At 42.0% G+C, this 16,245-nt stretch overlaps 1 protein-coding gene across 1 annotated transcript; it reads left to right on the forward strand.

Moving 5' to 3' along the window:
- The first annotated feature begins 7,021 nt into the window (after nt 1–7,021).
- Nucleotides 7,022–14,526, forward strand: GET4 (guided entry of tail-anchored proteins factor 4). The gene is made up of 9 exons (XM_053471499.1): nt 7,022–7,212; nt 9,433–9,511; nt 9,683–9,764; nt 10,441–10,590; nt 10,902–11,040; nt 11,449–11,589; nt 12,178–12,253; nt 12,972–13,044; nt 13,688–14,526. The coding sequence occupies exons 1-9, from the start codon at nt 7,061–7,063 to the stop codon at nt 13,774–13,776; spliced, it is 981 nt and encodes a 326-aa protein (XP_053327474.1). The 5' UTR covers nt 7,022–7,060; the 3' UTR covers nt 13,777–14,526.
- Nucleotides 14,527–16,245: the final 1,719 nt, after the last annotated feature.

Consider the following 16,245-nt stretch of genomic DNA (forward strand, 5'->3'; position numbering starts at 1 on the left):
TTTTCCTTTCGATTCCATTAAAATAGTTGTGTGTTCTATAGTTTGTTTTTTACATGTAACAAGATATTTTAAATTATTTTGAAAGCTAGCCAAAAAATGTCATTTTTATGTATATAGTAAACTCTATCCATGTGCGCCCCCCCCCCCCCTATTGAACTCCCAGATACTGATCTAGGGTAAATTATTTAAATATTCTGGGTTTTTGTTCCATTTGCGGATGGTGTAAATCGCACGAGACATGATGGGCCAGGCATAGGAAACCGGATGTACAGAAACTGCACAAGTCGTATACATGCAAATGTAAATTTAAAGTGGGGATGGGATAGAAAGGGATTATTCCAAAATACTAATTTATTTTTTAAAATGCAAAAAAAAATAGGACAATGCAATGTATTTTTGTAAAGGCTTTTTCAAGTGACTTTTGTTCAAGTTTTGGGGGTTTATTTTTTTTCTGCTTGCTCTATATTGGGGAAAAGATATTGATATGTTTTAAATAAAGTTTAAATTGAGTGCATGTAATATTTAAAAATGGTAATAAACATATTTCTTTTCTGTATGCGGTCTGCAGTGTTTTATGTATCCATTGAGGAGTGCCCTGGTAAAATGTCTGACTCCACAGATTCCGCAGCGCTGTACAATTTAATAGGGGCAGTTTACACACACATCAGAAATATACACTAATACATAGATGCATCAGGAAAAGAGAACCCGGCCCGTGAGCCGCCATCTAGCCTGATGGTACCAAATAAAGTTCCTGGCAGGAATGGTGGGAGTTTCAGGGCTCCGCTCGATAAAAATGTATAGTATGGGTAATTGTAAGAAGAGGTAGTAGTAACTAGGGCCAGAGGGGGAGCGAATCAGGACAAACTAATGTGCAAAAAGGTAAAAGCCAACATTTGGCTGAAAAAGAAACAATCTCCCCAAAATACATGTTTGGCGCATATGCAGGAAAACATGCCTATTTATACAAAATATGAATTAAGAAACTTGCAGAGCTCATAGTGGTCCAAATGAATTTGAATACCTTTTCTATCTCGTAAGAGCTTGGCTCGATTGTAGTTATGATGCAGGAAAGCCACATCTATTCACTGAAGGGAGAGAGCTGATGAGCGCTGGCAGGAGTTGTATTTCAGTTTCTATTCATTATGAAGTTCCAGCCCCCATTAAGCTTCTGCTTGCAGGCTTTCAACGCGTTATGTCGGTAAGACTTCTTCAGTCTCCTCAAACTTTGAATTCTATATTATACGTTATAAATTATTTAATGACAAATCTCATGATTTATGTTTTAATTTCCTCCCCTGGTTGGAGACAATTGACTTAATGAAGCCTCGACAGAGCTGTTTTGGCTCCTTGATCTCACAATACATTAAGAAGGTCCAAACCCAGCGACCTTCTCCTGCAGGAAAAGCTTGCCTGGCCCTGTATAATGTATAGTTAAACTGGCAAGTTCATCACACGTTGAAATTATACGTTATACAGGTAGCCAGCGCCACTCCAGCCTGAGAAAGCTGCTGATGCGGTGCCGACTGTCTCTTTAGAGAATGGCACACACCGAGCGTTAACGAAAGGAATTGTATGGGTAAAAAGAATCGTGCCTTAAACTAGAAATACCGCTAGAGGGGCCTTTTTGTGTCGTCATCCCCCCCCCCGGGAAAACTTTGTAGAAAGCTGGGGCTGCAGCTGTTTGACGTCCTTGATTCACAATCTACAGCTTGGCCTTGAAAATATAGCTTTTTCCATACTTGCTGACTGGCTGTCATACATATGGCTTGTACCAGCTTCTGTCCGTCCTCCGATCTGCGACACATGGAGTGATCCGAAGCCAATGTCTGCGATTACTCTGCAGAGAAAATAAGTAAAAAACAAACTTCACTTTTTATAGCTAAAGCTGCAAAGGCTTTTTTAAAAACTTTGCCTTATTCTATTTTAACCCCTTCAGCACCGGGACGTACCTGGTACTTCCTGGTTACTGGTCACCGGTAGACCGGGACGTACCAGGTACGTCTCCTCCAAAAAACGCCCCCACATCACCACGATCGCGGTGATCGTGGAGGCGCTGCTGCTACTGTCTGCCCAGGACTCCTGGGCAGACAGCACAGACTGTCTAAGCCCGCCCCCATGCCTACGATCACTCCCACGGAGTGATTTTGTAGGCAGAAACAGCGATTGCAGAAAGATCTGCAATCGCGGTTTCAGCTGCCACAGGCAGCTTCAGGGAAGGGGTGGGGGTGTTGAATGGGTCCCCACACAAGTGTGGGGACCTGACCCAACACCCCCCTGCTGCCTGATCGCTCCATGAGAGCGTCAGTGCAGCGTTAACCCCTTCAATGCCGCAATCGCGGCATTGAAGGGGTTAATTCCCGTTTTGTAGGGGGCTCTGCTGCTGGTGGTCTGCCTGGAAACCCAGGCAGACCAGCAACAGCAAAAACGAGCCCCCAGAAGTCCTCTGATCAGTCCTGTAGGACTGATCAGAGAGACTCCTCCCCTACAATCTCCAGTCTGTTGGAGATTGTGTCCCAGCTGCCAGAGGCAGCTTCAGGGACAGGGAGACAGGGTTCTTTGGTCTCCACATGAGTGTGGAGACCAGCCCCCCCACCCTCACCCTTCCTCAGTTAACCCCTACCCTCCTCTTCCTCAATTAACCCCTTCAATGCTGCGATTGTGTATGACCCCCATCGCAGCATTGCAAGGGTTAATATTAGTCCCCACAAGCTTGTGGGGACTAAATACCAGTCAATGCTGTGCTTCAATGGAGCATCAGCATTGAAAGAGTTAAAAAAAAATATAAAAAATAATAATAAAAAAATTTTAAAAAATAAATTAATTTAAAAAAAATAATAAAATAATAATAATAATAAAAAAAATAACAGCACTGACCTGAAAGTCCAGGGTGCTTCCAGGTCAAATGCTGGGCTGATCAGATCGCTCCTGGCCAATAGGAGTGATCGGATCATTATGGCAGCCCACGGATGACCCTGCTCTACAAAGAGAGAGGGGTCATCTAGGGTAATTATGAAAAAACAAATTATTAATAAATGAAAAAATCATAATTATTACCTGATCACTTGTCGGTGACATTTTAAGTCGCTGATTATTGATCGGTCTCCCTGATTGATGTCAGCGGCCTAAACCTGTCACTTACAAGTAATCTGATAAAAAAAAATATTTTAAAAAATGTAAATGCACATGTTCCAGTTTTGCCCTCATAGCTTCCTCAAATAATGCATGAACCATGCATGTGAGGCCTTGTTGGACTCATGGGATGTTGGTGAACAAAATGTGGTGCTTTCTTCCACTGTTGCACTTATGGTGTGCAAGAAATTCAGTGCAACATTGAAATGTATGCGTTAAAAACGCAATAAAATAATTTCCCTGTGAAGTTTGGCAGACATCAGTGAAGAAATGGCTAACTGAAAACTGTCAAAACTACCCTAGTTGAACACCTTGACTTGTCTACTGTTCATAAATGTATACTTTTATGGGGTAATTTACATTGGGGGGCTTCCAAAATCTCCCAAATGGGATATGGGCCCAGGAAACCAATTTCTGAAAAATCCAAATGTGAAAACGAAAATGCGCATGTTCCAGTTTTGCCCTCATAGCTTCCTCAAAAATTGCATGAACCATGCATGTGAGGCCTTGTTGGAACCGGGGGATGTTGGTGAACACAATTTGGTGTTTTTTTTCTGCAGTTGCACATATTCTATACAAAATATAATATAAAATCTAAAGCAACATTGCAACATATGCAAAAAAAAAAAAAAATATATAAAAATACCTCAAAATTTGGCAGCAATTGGCGATAAAATCCCTGTTTGAAAAGTGTCAAAATGACCCTAGTTGTACACCTTGATTTATCTACTGTTCATAAACATATAATTTTGGGGGGATAATCAGTATCTGTGACAACTATTGCAGTTATTAGACTACCATGCCAAATTTGAAAAAAATTACATTTCAAAAACGTAATGCATGCCTTGCAATATTTTCCCCTATACTGGTCAAAATAGATAAAAATCCTGGCCATGTTGGGTGGTTTCCAAATCAGGACAACTTAATGAATATATTTGGGATAATTTTTTCCCATTGGTTCAATGTGTGTACAATTTGTATGTATACAAAACTGTAAAAAAATGCATTTTTTTCATTTTTTCCCCACTTTTTCCAGTTTATTTCAAATAAAACAATGTACTACCCAGCTTAATATGGTTTCAAATGAAAGCCCTACTTGTGCTGAAAAAAACAATATATGATTTGTGTGGGTGCACCACTTGATAAGAGAAAAATTACAGTTGAAGAAAGACATTGCAAAAACACAAAAACGGCTCCGGTCCTTTAGCGACACCCTAGCTTAAAAATCCCGGTCCTGAAGGGGTTAAGGAACGTAGAGAGATTTTCCTCTCGCTACAGTTGTCCTTTTGAGACTTGTTTCCTTAGCATACAGGGTGAAGGGAGAGTAACGTTTTGTCTGAGTGGAACAGCACCTTTAGACTGACATTCACACTCGTTCTATATGTCAAGATTTGCTAATCTAACAATTTCATGATAAAACGTAAAGTGGTAAAAGCTGGTTTGTTTGCAGCGGTCGTTTCCCTCATCACGTTAGCGAAGGGATTGAGAGACGTGTGACGGCGGAGCTCCGTGTGAGATAATGAACCTGCGCAGATCGTTGTGACTGTGTATCCTAAACGCAGCCGGGGACTCCGGAGACGTCACATAACTGTTTGGGAAGCTGTTACCCGTTAACAAGTGTAATACTGAGGAAGGTGGGGCTTAATTGTAGCCACACCCATCTTTCCCATTTTCACCCTCCTCTACACCTTCGCTGTTACTTTCAGCCCATTTTTTCCCCTCGTACTCCCTTGTGATTTGTCGGCAGATAAGACCAATTCAACTGCTCCAGTCTGCCCATTTATCCTGCTTTGAAGACCTTAATCAGTCCTCCGTCTTCTTATTTGTTGATGCGGTTCTATTTATCAGCCACCCTCTAGTTCTAGATTGGGACCTCCTTGTTCTAACATTTCTCCTCCTGTACTTTATTAGGCGCCTTTTAAGCTTTCTGTATTTACTTCGTAGAAAGGCTCCATGGTTTTTTGTGGAAGCACGGTGTGTGTTGGGTGGGTAGTGGTTACCCGCTGAAGATTGGGGGTTGCTGGGCAGCCAATGTCTCTGGACAGTGGGTGAATCCAGCGGTAACATCATTTTTACCTTTACAATCTCGGGCAAGGGACTAATGATGTACCGGCCCGATCACGCAAAAGGCCACCTTTGGTCACAGGAGAATTTCTTGGTCTAAATTTATCACTGTAAATAGGTGGTAAGCTGGCACAACCGAACTGGAAACAAAGACACCCAAAACCGTGCAGCTTCTTCTGTATTATCATCAATCGGTGTAACGGTGAGCGGCTGCTGTATACCTGCCGGGGAGAGAAAAATACAGCTTTACATTAACATACCGTATATTCCGGCGTATAAGACGACTTTTTAACCCCAAAAAATCTTCTTAAAAGTGGGGGGTCGTCTTATACGCCGGGTACTTACCAAGCCGGAGGTTCCCACGAAGCCACCAATCTCTCTAATCACTACGCGCCGGATATTGATGCCGAGCGCAGGGATGCCGTCATGTCCCGGCGCCCGGCATCAATTGCCGGCGCGTAGTGATGAGGGAGCAGGGAAGCCCGAGGTCTGGCACTTCAGACCTCGGCTTCCCTGCTCTCTAATCACTACGCGCCGGCTATTGATGCCGAGCGCAGGGATGACGTCATGTCCCGGCGCCCGGCATCAATAGCCGGCGCGTAGTGATTAGAGAGCAGGGAAGCCGAGGTCTGAAGTGCCAGACCTCGGGCTCCCACAACTGGATGGAAGAAAGAAGACAGAAGATAAGGTAAGAGATGGGGAGAAAGGGACAAAGGGGGGAGAAATATATATATATATATATATATATATATATACACACACACACACTGGTGTGTATGTATATATATATATATATATATACTGGTGTGTGTATATATATATATATACACACACACACACACACACACACACACACACACACACACACGTGTGTGTGTGTATATATATATATATATACATACGTGTGTGTGTGTGTATATATACATATACATGTGTGTGTAAAGGCAGGGGTGTGTGGTGAGGGCAGTGTATAAATGTGTATGTATGGACAGGCATATGTGTAGATATATATATAGATATATATATTATATATGTGTGTGTGTGTGTGTGTAAGGGCAGTGCATGTATGTATATGTCAGCAAATCAACCAGCAAATCACCGGTAAGGTACATCGCTTGCCGTGATTGGCTGGTTGTTGTTTGCTGGGTAGAGGGGTAGTCTTATACGGCGAGTATAGTCCAAACTCTATATTTGGACTGTAAAAGTTGGGGGTCGTCTTATACGCCCAGTCGTCTTATACGCGGGAATATACGGTAACTCCCAACGCCCCCTCTTTAGGAGGCACAGTCCCTATTTTAGTTTCAACTCCCCCTTTCCTGCCCCTCTTTTCTAGAAGCTCTGAATAATTGCTGGGTATTAGGGTATCACAGAGTTCGGCAGCCCCAAAAATGTGTATAAAACTGCAGGAAATCGTATAAATAAAATATAATCATTTTCTCAGTGACTGATCTGATTACATGAACGTCCCGTTAAAGCCTCGTCATTTAGCCACACCCCCTAAAAGTGTCCCTCTGGCCATTTGAAATGAAGGGGGGGTATGCATGAAGAGGACTAATACTCTATGGCAATTAAAGGGTTACGGAGAGCAATACGCTTCATGTAACGCATGATGTGCTCATTTATCATCAAATGTCTATTTAGTTTCCGTTGTGGCTCTAAAAGACGAGCATAAGAATACGTTATACACCCGTAGAACGGCCGAGGGGCTTAGCATGACAGCTCTGAGGAAGCCAACCATTTACTAGAATTCACGTCACGTGACATGTCTACGCATTCGCCTTCTTGACCCTATGCAGCTTCCGTACGCACAGCAGAGGACGCGTATTGAGCTGCGTAGCAAAGCTGACGTCTCTGCGCCCTCCCCATGATGGCTGCTACAATGGCGGAGCAGGAGAGCTCCAAAGGCAGCGCCCGGAACCGGGGTGGGGTACAGCGGGTGGAAGGAAAGCTGCGGGCCAGCGTTGAAAAGGGAGACTATTACGAGGCCCACCAGATGTACCGGACCCTGTTTTTCAGGTACTGGAAAGGCTCCCCGCTACCCCTCACTACTAACCACCCGTTCAGTTAGACGTTCCAGAGCTTTCCGAGGCCCTTAGCCGAAACTCCTCTGCTGCTGATTGGCTGTTGGCTTTGCTGGTTGCTATGGAAGGGCGGGGCTTGTATTTTCCCTTGGTTTCATTTGCTTTGGTAAGCGTCAATCTGTCGTGTGCCTGCTGTTAACCCTTTCGCTGCCAGAAATAGGGACCCTGCTGTGCCACTGATTGGCTCACAGGGCCTGGTTGCCTTTGGGCAGAGCTTGTTGAGTGCTGTGTGGCTTGGCTGATGCCCGGCTCACCATGTCTTGACTTAAGTACTAAGCCTCACGATTTAAAGGTTATTGGGACTGGAAGCAGGGCTACCTGGCTGCAATTACATGCGATCAGTTAAATGACTCCAACTCTCATCACTTCTGACTGGTGGAGCGGGGGGTTGTATTCTGAGAACAGCTGGAGGAGCAGTGATGCCCGGGGCAAGTTCTATAGGTGTCATCTCCTGGCAGCTGTTAGGGAATGCTGTTATATATAGTGTGCTGTTATATATAGTGTGTGTGTGTATATATATATGTGCCGTACAGTGATTTATATTACACGTTGGCTCTCTTGTCTCCAGCAGCCAAGTGACAGAAATCACCTTTTGATCACATTAATTCTCTCGTGTAATGAGGATATAAAAGCTGCAGCGGAGTGAAGCTCCTTATGGTAGGAAAGGAGTTAAAGGGCTTGTGTATCAGTATACCTGGGAACGCTCTAGTTTCTGCCCCAAACTCCAGGTGACACTGCACCGATCATATCTAACGCTACCAATTGGTGCTATGTTATGGCTGGTGTCGCTGCTTGAATACAGGTGACTCCTTTGAGTGTATCTTTAAATAATGGAAAGTCAAGGTTTCCATGAGAACCGGTATTCGAGTCGCTGCATAGAATCTTCATGATGGGCTGTTAAGGGGTTAATATAGCTAGAGTATGTTCATTTAGAGGGTCCCCAGGTATGCTTATATTAACTCCTTATCTGGCCCTGCTGTGTTAACCTGATTTACACAGAGTGGCGTTATGCACTTAAAGTAACATAAAATTCATCTTTGTTTTGTTTGGCCATATTTACTTAAAGTTCAGTAATTCACAACGTTCATCGTGGATCTGAAATACATTATAAATAAATAAAAAAACGCAACAGTGACAATTCCAGGTCTGGAATTATCCTTGGCGGAATTACAAGTCTCATTACTCTCAGGATAGTAAAGCTATAATCCTGACATAGAAAAGTATGTTTTACGGATGTCTGGGAAACTGAACATTTATGTGTAACGATCCACAAATAGTTCTGTTAACAGCTTTGGGGTTAGGTAAAAGTTTATCGCGACCCGCTTCGTCTTTCCCAAGCACAAGCAAGCAGGCTGAGTCAAGCTTTCCATCAGCAACAGAACCACCGTGGTCTGCGGCCAAGCATTTGAGAATCACTGCTGAAATGGATACAAAATGCTGATTATTTCTCATCAGGAATATCTTTACTACATTTGGTAGGGAGGTGGGATCCAGCTGCCAGCCCACAGAAAAAAATGTGGCCCTCAAAGGGTCTTTGTATGCTCTCTAAGAACCTGAAACTCCCAAAGGTTCTTTTGTAGAACTCCCGCTATATCCTGCTGAGTCGGACAACTGAGAAGTCCTTTTCTGTCACAGCAGGAACTTACGCTGGTGGGTTTCTTGATCATTCGGCAGCCATCAATGATCAACCCCACTTCTGATAGCAGGAGTCAAGGCCAACAGGGCCAGATTAATTCAATGACTGCTTATGATAAAAAGCAACTAAGAGTCACGGTGCTCAAACTGTAGTCAGTTGACCACCAGTGGTGACCCTGTTTATCCTTCTGATTGTAGACAGGTTTGTAATTATGGTTCTATACAATCCTCATAATTATACAATATTCGGAATGTGTATGTATAAATACCGTATCCACCCAATGTTGGATCAATTCTGGATTCTCTAGCTCAAGGCTTAACGAAGCCACCGATCCCTGACTCCTAAATGCTCTCTGCTGGCTCCTGACTTCTCCTGCTCTTTTATGCGGATCTCGCGCTGGGATCTCCCCCAGGTCATAAAATTGTCTATCAACTAATTTCTATGTCAACACACATCCTCTAGTATTTTCCAGTACCTTGAGGTGATCGTATGTCATGCCATCAACTTGTTTGTTTGTAGGTACATGTCACAGAGCAAACACGCAGAAGCACAAGAATTAATGTATTCCGGGGCCCTTCTGTTCTTCAGCCATGGTCAGGTGAGAACTTGTTCCAGTTTCTGGGGTTGATTTGGCTTTTTTTTCTTTAACCCAAAAAATAAAATTTAACAATGGTTTCTTGTGAAGTTTGTACTTTGTTTCAATGCAAAACTGGGTATTATGACTTCTTTAAACATTCATGTATCCGCTCATTCCTGTTTTTTCTTTTAGCAAAACAGTGCAGCTGATTTATCTATGCTTGTTTTGGAGTCTCTAGAAAAGTCAGAGGCTAAAGTAACCGATGAGTTATTAGGTAAGTGTCCCCAGGTGTGGCCTTCTGGCCAGGGTGAGACTTGACACAAAATGAATATTGTCTTATTTAAGCCAGACAACATGTCTTAAGTTGGAATCCGTTTTCACTTGGAAAACCAAATGTTTCCCCCCAAGGTGGGTCAGGCACGGTCTAGCGGATCAGTTTGGTTCAGAGTTGAGACTTTGACCCGTTCTCCCTCTTTCTGAGAAGCGGAGTTGATATTGTTGACTGCTTGACTCAACTGTTTGTCAATGTCCGATTCCCACAGGAGTTGAGGCAGCTCGAAATGTCTAGTTGGTAGCTATATTCACTTTAGTGAGTACAGAATGTTCCTGTTGAGTGGAACCTCCGCAACTCAATTCAACCATCACCTTGATGCACCAAAAAATTATTGAATAGACCTCGATGTCATTGGAAGTTTGTGATGCATTTAAGAGGGTCAGCGTACACGTTAGGACATATACAAAGACGTGTCATCTACGTTTAGTGTTCTGAAATGTTGCAGACTTCCAGAGATGCCCGAGGCCAATTCGTCTCTTTAATCCTGGACCCTGAAGCACGTTCTGCTTGGTACTGTTGACTGGCGTTGAATGCTTGTGACACGGCCGTATGTAGAATTGTTACTTTCTATGTTACCTGACAATTGTCTTTTTTGTTGTTTTTTTTTTTCCTTTAGAAAACCTGGCCAAATTATTTAGCTTGATGGATCAAAATTCCCCTGAAAGAGTGGCTTTTGTATCCAGGGCACTTAAGTGGTCGACTGGTGGTTCTGGCAAATTAGGTCATCCAAAATTGCACCAGTTATTGGCTATAACACTATGGAAAGGTAAACGGACATGTCTGTTTCTGGTTATGATGGTGTTTTGAATGGGTAACTGTATTAGGTATTGTGAAAGCGTTTCCCCCCTGTTTACCCCTGTTTTGGATCGCCTCTGCGTTTTGGATAATGTGTATATAGCCATGAAATAAACGTGGCTTAAGGCTGTACGTGGCACGCTCCAGCTCTCTTACTATGGCTAGAATGGTGAAAAGTGGAAAGCCAAGGTTGCCTTCTGTTGACCGTAAGGATAGCCCGTTATGGCTTGCAGATCTTTGTCACCCTGGGATGTAACTTTACAGATTGCCTTTCTCTTCCAGAGCAAAACTACTATGAATCGCGTTACCACTTCCTGCACTCCTCAGACGGAGAAGGCTGTGCGAATATGTTGGTAGAATATTCGTCCACCAGGGGATACTGCGGCGAGGTGGACATGTTTGTGGCTCAGGCAGTCTTACAGTAAGTCCAGTGGCAAATAACCATGAATTGCACCTACGCCGTACTGCTAACCTGTTTAATTATCCACAGGATCTGCCACCAAAGAACTAACGGTATTTAGAATTCTATGTGATAAGTTTCAGCCGGCTGGGATTGTTCATTTCTTGTAGACCACCCTTTGCTCTTAAAGCGAATGGCTGACATTTTCAGCTTTGGCTGTTCATACAAAGCGGTCAAACCAACTCTCTATAGGATACGTCTCCTTTGTATACAGTGTTTCCGTTGTTCTCGCTTGAGTATCTTTGTGACCGAGTGGAATCTGAACCATGTTTAAACGGCGTATTTATTTATTGTGATCTGCTTTTTATTCTATAAATAAAATATTTTCTTGTGCTATTAATATAATTTTTTTTTTTTTTTTGCTTCCAGATTTCTATGTTTAAAAAACAAAATTAGCGCTTCCGTGGTTTTTACAACCTACACCGAGAAGCATCCTTCGATAGAAAGGGGACCTCCGTTTGTACAGCCCCTCTTGAACTTCATCTGGTTCCTCCTGCTGGCTGTAGAGGGGTATGATCACACTGTTAAAATCTCACGCTCCTCTTTTTACTATTTGAAAAGAAAAAGTCTTCCCCGTCCTTTGGTTCACGTTATAGCCTCAGGGGCTGCATTGACCTGTTGTTTACGTGCATAGAATATACAGTAAACGGGGCAGAAAGCCCCGACTCTGTAATTCATGACATGTCAGGGCTAAATGTGATGGGGCTGAACCAATTTTTCCACATCCAAGTTACTATTAAAAGTCGGTTTACAGTCATTAAAGCCACAAGAGGCTGCTTTACAATTATCTTCGTGAACCATCGAAGGTTTATTAGATACTCACAACGCGCCTTAACGCAGCGTGCAAACCACCACCAAACACTTAAGAAGATCAAAGCATCTCTAAGCATTAAACAGTAACTGTTCGCATGCGTTATTAACCTGTTGAATGCCAGAGTCCTGAACACGGCATCACACGCTCTAAACGTGTTCTCTGCCATCTCAGATGTTTTTATGCAATCTGATTCCTGGCCTGTCTGAGGATCATGAGTGTTGCTTTATAGTAACAACTACTAAGTTATCTGATGTTTTTTTTTTGTTTTTTTATGTTCTTTCTAGTGGGAAATTAACCGTATTTACAGTATTGTGTGAACAGTATCAGCCCTCTCTAAGGAGAGATCCCATGTATAATGAGGTAGGTTACAAGATGCTTGTTTTTCTTAAAATAGTCTGTAAAGTGGGGGAGATGTTATCACGTGAATCATCGTAAAACTATCCAAGCTGTAAATGCCACCGCTCCACAAAACACAGGCATTTAGGACTTTGACATCTTACAGAATCCAATCTAACCGAAGCCGAGTCATGGACAGTGTTACGATGGCTGGTTGGAGGTCCACCTGGCTCTGGCACGTTTCTCTTGCTAGAAGGTAGACACTCAGGATTTAGTTTACAGACCCCATTGTGATAGACGTGACTCGCCTCCAGTTAACTTTGGCTGTAAACATTTTAATGAAGCGTGCATCTTAGAGCATGTATTTACCTTACGCGCTTTTACGTTGGCTTTAACACGTGAAACTCCATCATTGAGGTCTACAAACCCAACCAGCGTTTTCATAAGAAAAAGATGGGTATAACCATATTAGCCCAAGAGAATCTAAAGTCTTTAGTTGAAGTTGATGCCTTTTATTAAGCCAACGTGGGAAAAGATGTAGAGTCACATGGTTTTCCAGGACCTCAGAGACTTCTGATGGAATTATTCAAATGTTACATCTTTTCTATATTGGCCCAACACATGGTATCAACTTTATCCTTCTGATAAATGTAATTATCAGCCTGGGAACACTTTCGACTCTGGATCTTAAGTGTTTAATTTGTTGTTTTTTTTTGTTTTTTTGTGCTTTCTTGTCTTCCAGTACCTGGACAGAATAGGACAGCTTTTCTTTGGTGTCCCACCTAAGCAGTCCTCTTCATACGGAGGTTTACTGGGTAAGAGCACACAAAATGCTTGTAACCACATGCCGTTCCTTTCCTTCCTTCTATATATTTAGGGAAAACACAAGAAAAGAAAACACACACCACTAGTGTAAATGAATAAATAATACTTTCCCTAATTAGGCAGCAGCACCCAAATAAGCGTTCCTCCAACACTTAATAATCTATACAATTCTTCCAAATGGGGCGCACATCCACATAGGGGAAAAGATTTTTGAAAAAAATAGTGTGACTCTGTATGCAAATGAGTCTCATTTGCATACAGTCACACTATTTTTTTCAAAAATCTTTTTTCCCCTATGTGGATGTGCGCCCCATTTGGAAGAATTGTAAATATTTAGTGAGACTGTTACCCCCCCCCCCATTATGCTGATACTGTGATTGGCTGTTCATACTTTGTTTCCAGACCTGGCAGTTTAGTTAAAATAACCTGTGTGACTCTGCGCATACTCCTAATCCTTAGGTAGCTTGTTGTATGGTTGTAGAGTCTCAATTGAAGTTCCTTCAGGTCACATTTGGAAAATAGGTTTGATTTGTGGTTAAAGACACGTATTCATGGTGACTCCAAAGAGGTAGGAGGCAGGTTAAATTATTCTCTACACTGATGCCCTTTTTAATGGTGACTTTCCTCTTCAAGGCAACCTACTGAACAGCCTCATGGGAGCCGGCGAAGATGAGGACCTAGAGGACGGCCAAGATGATAGCAGTCCCATCGAGCTAGACTGAAAAGTGGCACCCAATACTTTATAACTCGGAGCTGCATGATTCTGAATTAAAAGCGGGACTGGAGCAACAAATTCCTGATTCCAACCTTCAAGGGGTTATTTGTAAACGGCTATAAAGAGCTGTCTGCGTCCCTTCGAATGTTTGGTCTATACAAATTAAAACACATGGGTAGCAGGAGGAAATAGTTTGAGTGAATATTGACATTTGTCCGCATTTTTTTTTTCTTTTGTTAATTCTGATCATGAATTGAAAATACATTTTGCAATGAAGTGCATAGATCCCTACGCGTTTTGCAAGAATGCAGGCGGCTTCTTTGTCAAAGCCAAACCGATCAATATTGACAAATTCCCTCAATATTATTCATTTTGAATTTTATTAAATCCTTCTTCTTTTTCAACATTAACCCATAGCTTGATTTAAAAAGTGAATTTTCCTTGCCTCATCCTTTGACCACAGCTGCAAGAATTCGCAGTCGAACCTAAGGTCCAGTATGCGTGATAGTCTTGTTTGTGAAATGCACAGCCAATATAAACCACACGTGTTAAGGTTATTTAAATACAAATGGACTTTCTTTTAATATGCAATATTTATTACAGATAACGGATTTGTACATTTACCCCTTCAGTTTCCGGTACCATGCCAGACGGTCACACTGGTAGTGAAATTTTATGTAATCAAGAGCAGTAGTACTGGTACCAGCGAGGCCGACCAACTGCCAGTGCTACAAAATAAACCATGCAATTTATCTTATATACTGTGGGGTGTCCTCTTTTATTCTGCTTGAGTTATCGTAGCAGGGCTGGGGGTGGGAAGCTATCCTTCCTTTTGGTGTAAAATAAGAATAAATTATCTTTTATTTATATAGCGCCAACAATTTACGCAGCGCTATAGGCTTTAGTACGGTCTGAATAAATGGACAGGCTTTTTATTTGTAACGCCAATAACTGAATAATATCTGCACGTGCAAAATGGAATCCCTTATGCATTGATACAAAGTGGGGGCTAGACTGTTCACAAAAAACGGTAATGATGATGATGTTTTTAACACATTTACCATATACAAAATAAAACATGTTTATTGACTGGACAAGATTAGGTGTAGTTGTTAGGAATAGCAGTGCTGTAACTGCAAGATGCCGTGAGGATCTATAACCTCGCAAACTACTGTCCCTAAAATTAACTAGTTAGGTACAAAGGAGAAGTGAGGTCAATGTGAATGGGGTATTTTATTGTTGTGGGGGTGTAGGGTACATATCTGTCTACACAAGCATGCTGCCACCTAGTGGAACATGAGAGCACTACAGCCTTACTAATACTCCTATTTGAGCTTTAATGGAACGGTGTTGGGCTAAAGATGTTTTAACTTAAAGGGACAGTGTTGGCTAAAATGAAGCACTCTGTTCATTTAAATACCGTTCAAGAACTATTGGTGATTGTGCATCGCTACGGAATATGACGGTCCTATATAAAACAATAATAATGGCGTGATTTCTGCGTTTATCGTACAGTTTGGAATTGTAGTGTAATATAAAAAGTGTGTCAGCTCCCGTTTAAGGCACAAATGGCAGATTATAAATCTTGAAACATACGGTAGAATGTTTGTGATCCAGAATACGAACAACGGGGGTTATATATATACAGACTTTGTACCAGAGTATGCAATGAACAAAACGAACCATTTTCTTAAATTCATGTAATAATTTATTGATCCAAATTACATTAAGTACCATGGTTATTGGTGACAATCCAAATGTTTACAACCATTTTTAATTGTAATTTACAAACACAGACCCATAATGTACATATTGTATAGCGGAGTGTTATTCTGAACGCTACCCCCGAGATAAAACATGCGGCATAGAACACAGAGGTGTAACGAGACGAAACGCGTCACTCACAGAAAAAAATAAGTTTAATAACCCCTTACTGACAAACAGTGTACAGGATCAGGTTTTAGGTAATTTTAGCTAAGAAAGGGTTAAGAAAGCGAAGCTGAGCTACCTTTTAATATCCTACCTTTCCACAGCGATCATTTCTTTTGTACAGCGCAGTGACTAATGTCGGCTTTGTTCTAAAAGTCAAGCATATAATTCTCCGAATAGCCATCAAAGTAAAGTGCCTTTCATCCTTGGCTCATGAGGTTCAGCAGAGGGACGGACGTGCCTCGTTCGGCTAGGATGCCAGTAAAACAAAAAAAATTGGACTGTTAAAGGTGCTGTTCCACTTCATCTTCTGAATGTCACACTTTATTACTCGATTCAGCATTAGAAATTGATTTCTAGCACATCTGCATGCACACATTCTTCGCAGAATCGATTCTTTAATGGTTCATTCATTTTTTTGTTGCTGGGAATGCTTAATGGTCATGTGACACAAAAGCAGGCACTGATAGGTTGTTGCCATAGAAGCTGCAAGGGCTTCTACTAAGTTCTTGTGTGTTTTTTATGGGATTAAACAATAAACTAATAA

This window comes from Spea bombifrons, chromosome 7, assembly GCF_027358695.1.
Source record: "Spea bombifrons isolate aSpeBom1 chromosome 7, aSpeBom1.2.pri, whole genome shotgun sequence".
NCBI lineage: Eukaryota > Metazoa > Chordata > Amphibia > Anura > Pelobatidae > Spea > Spea bombifrons.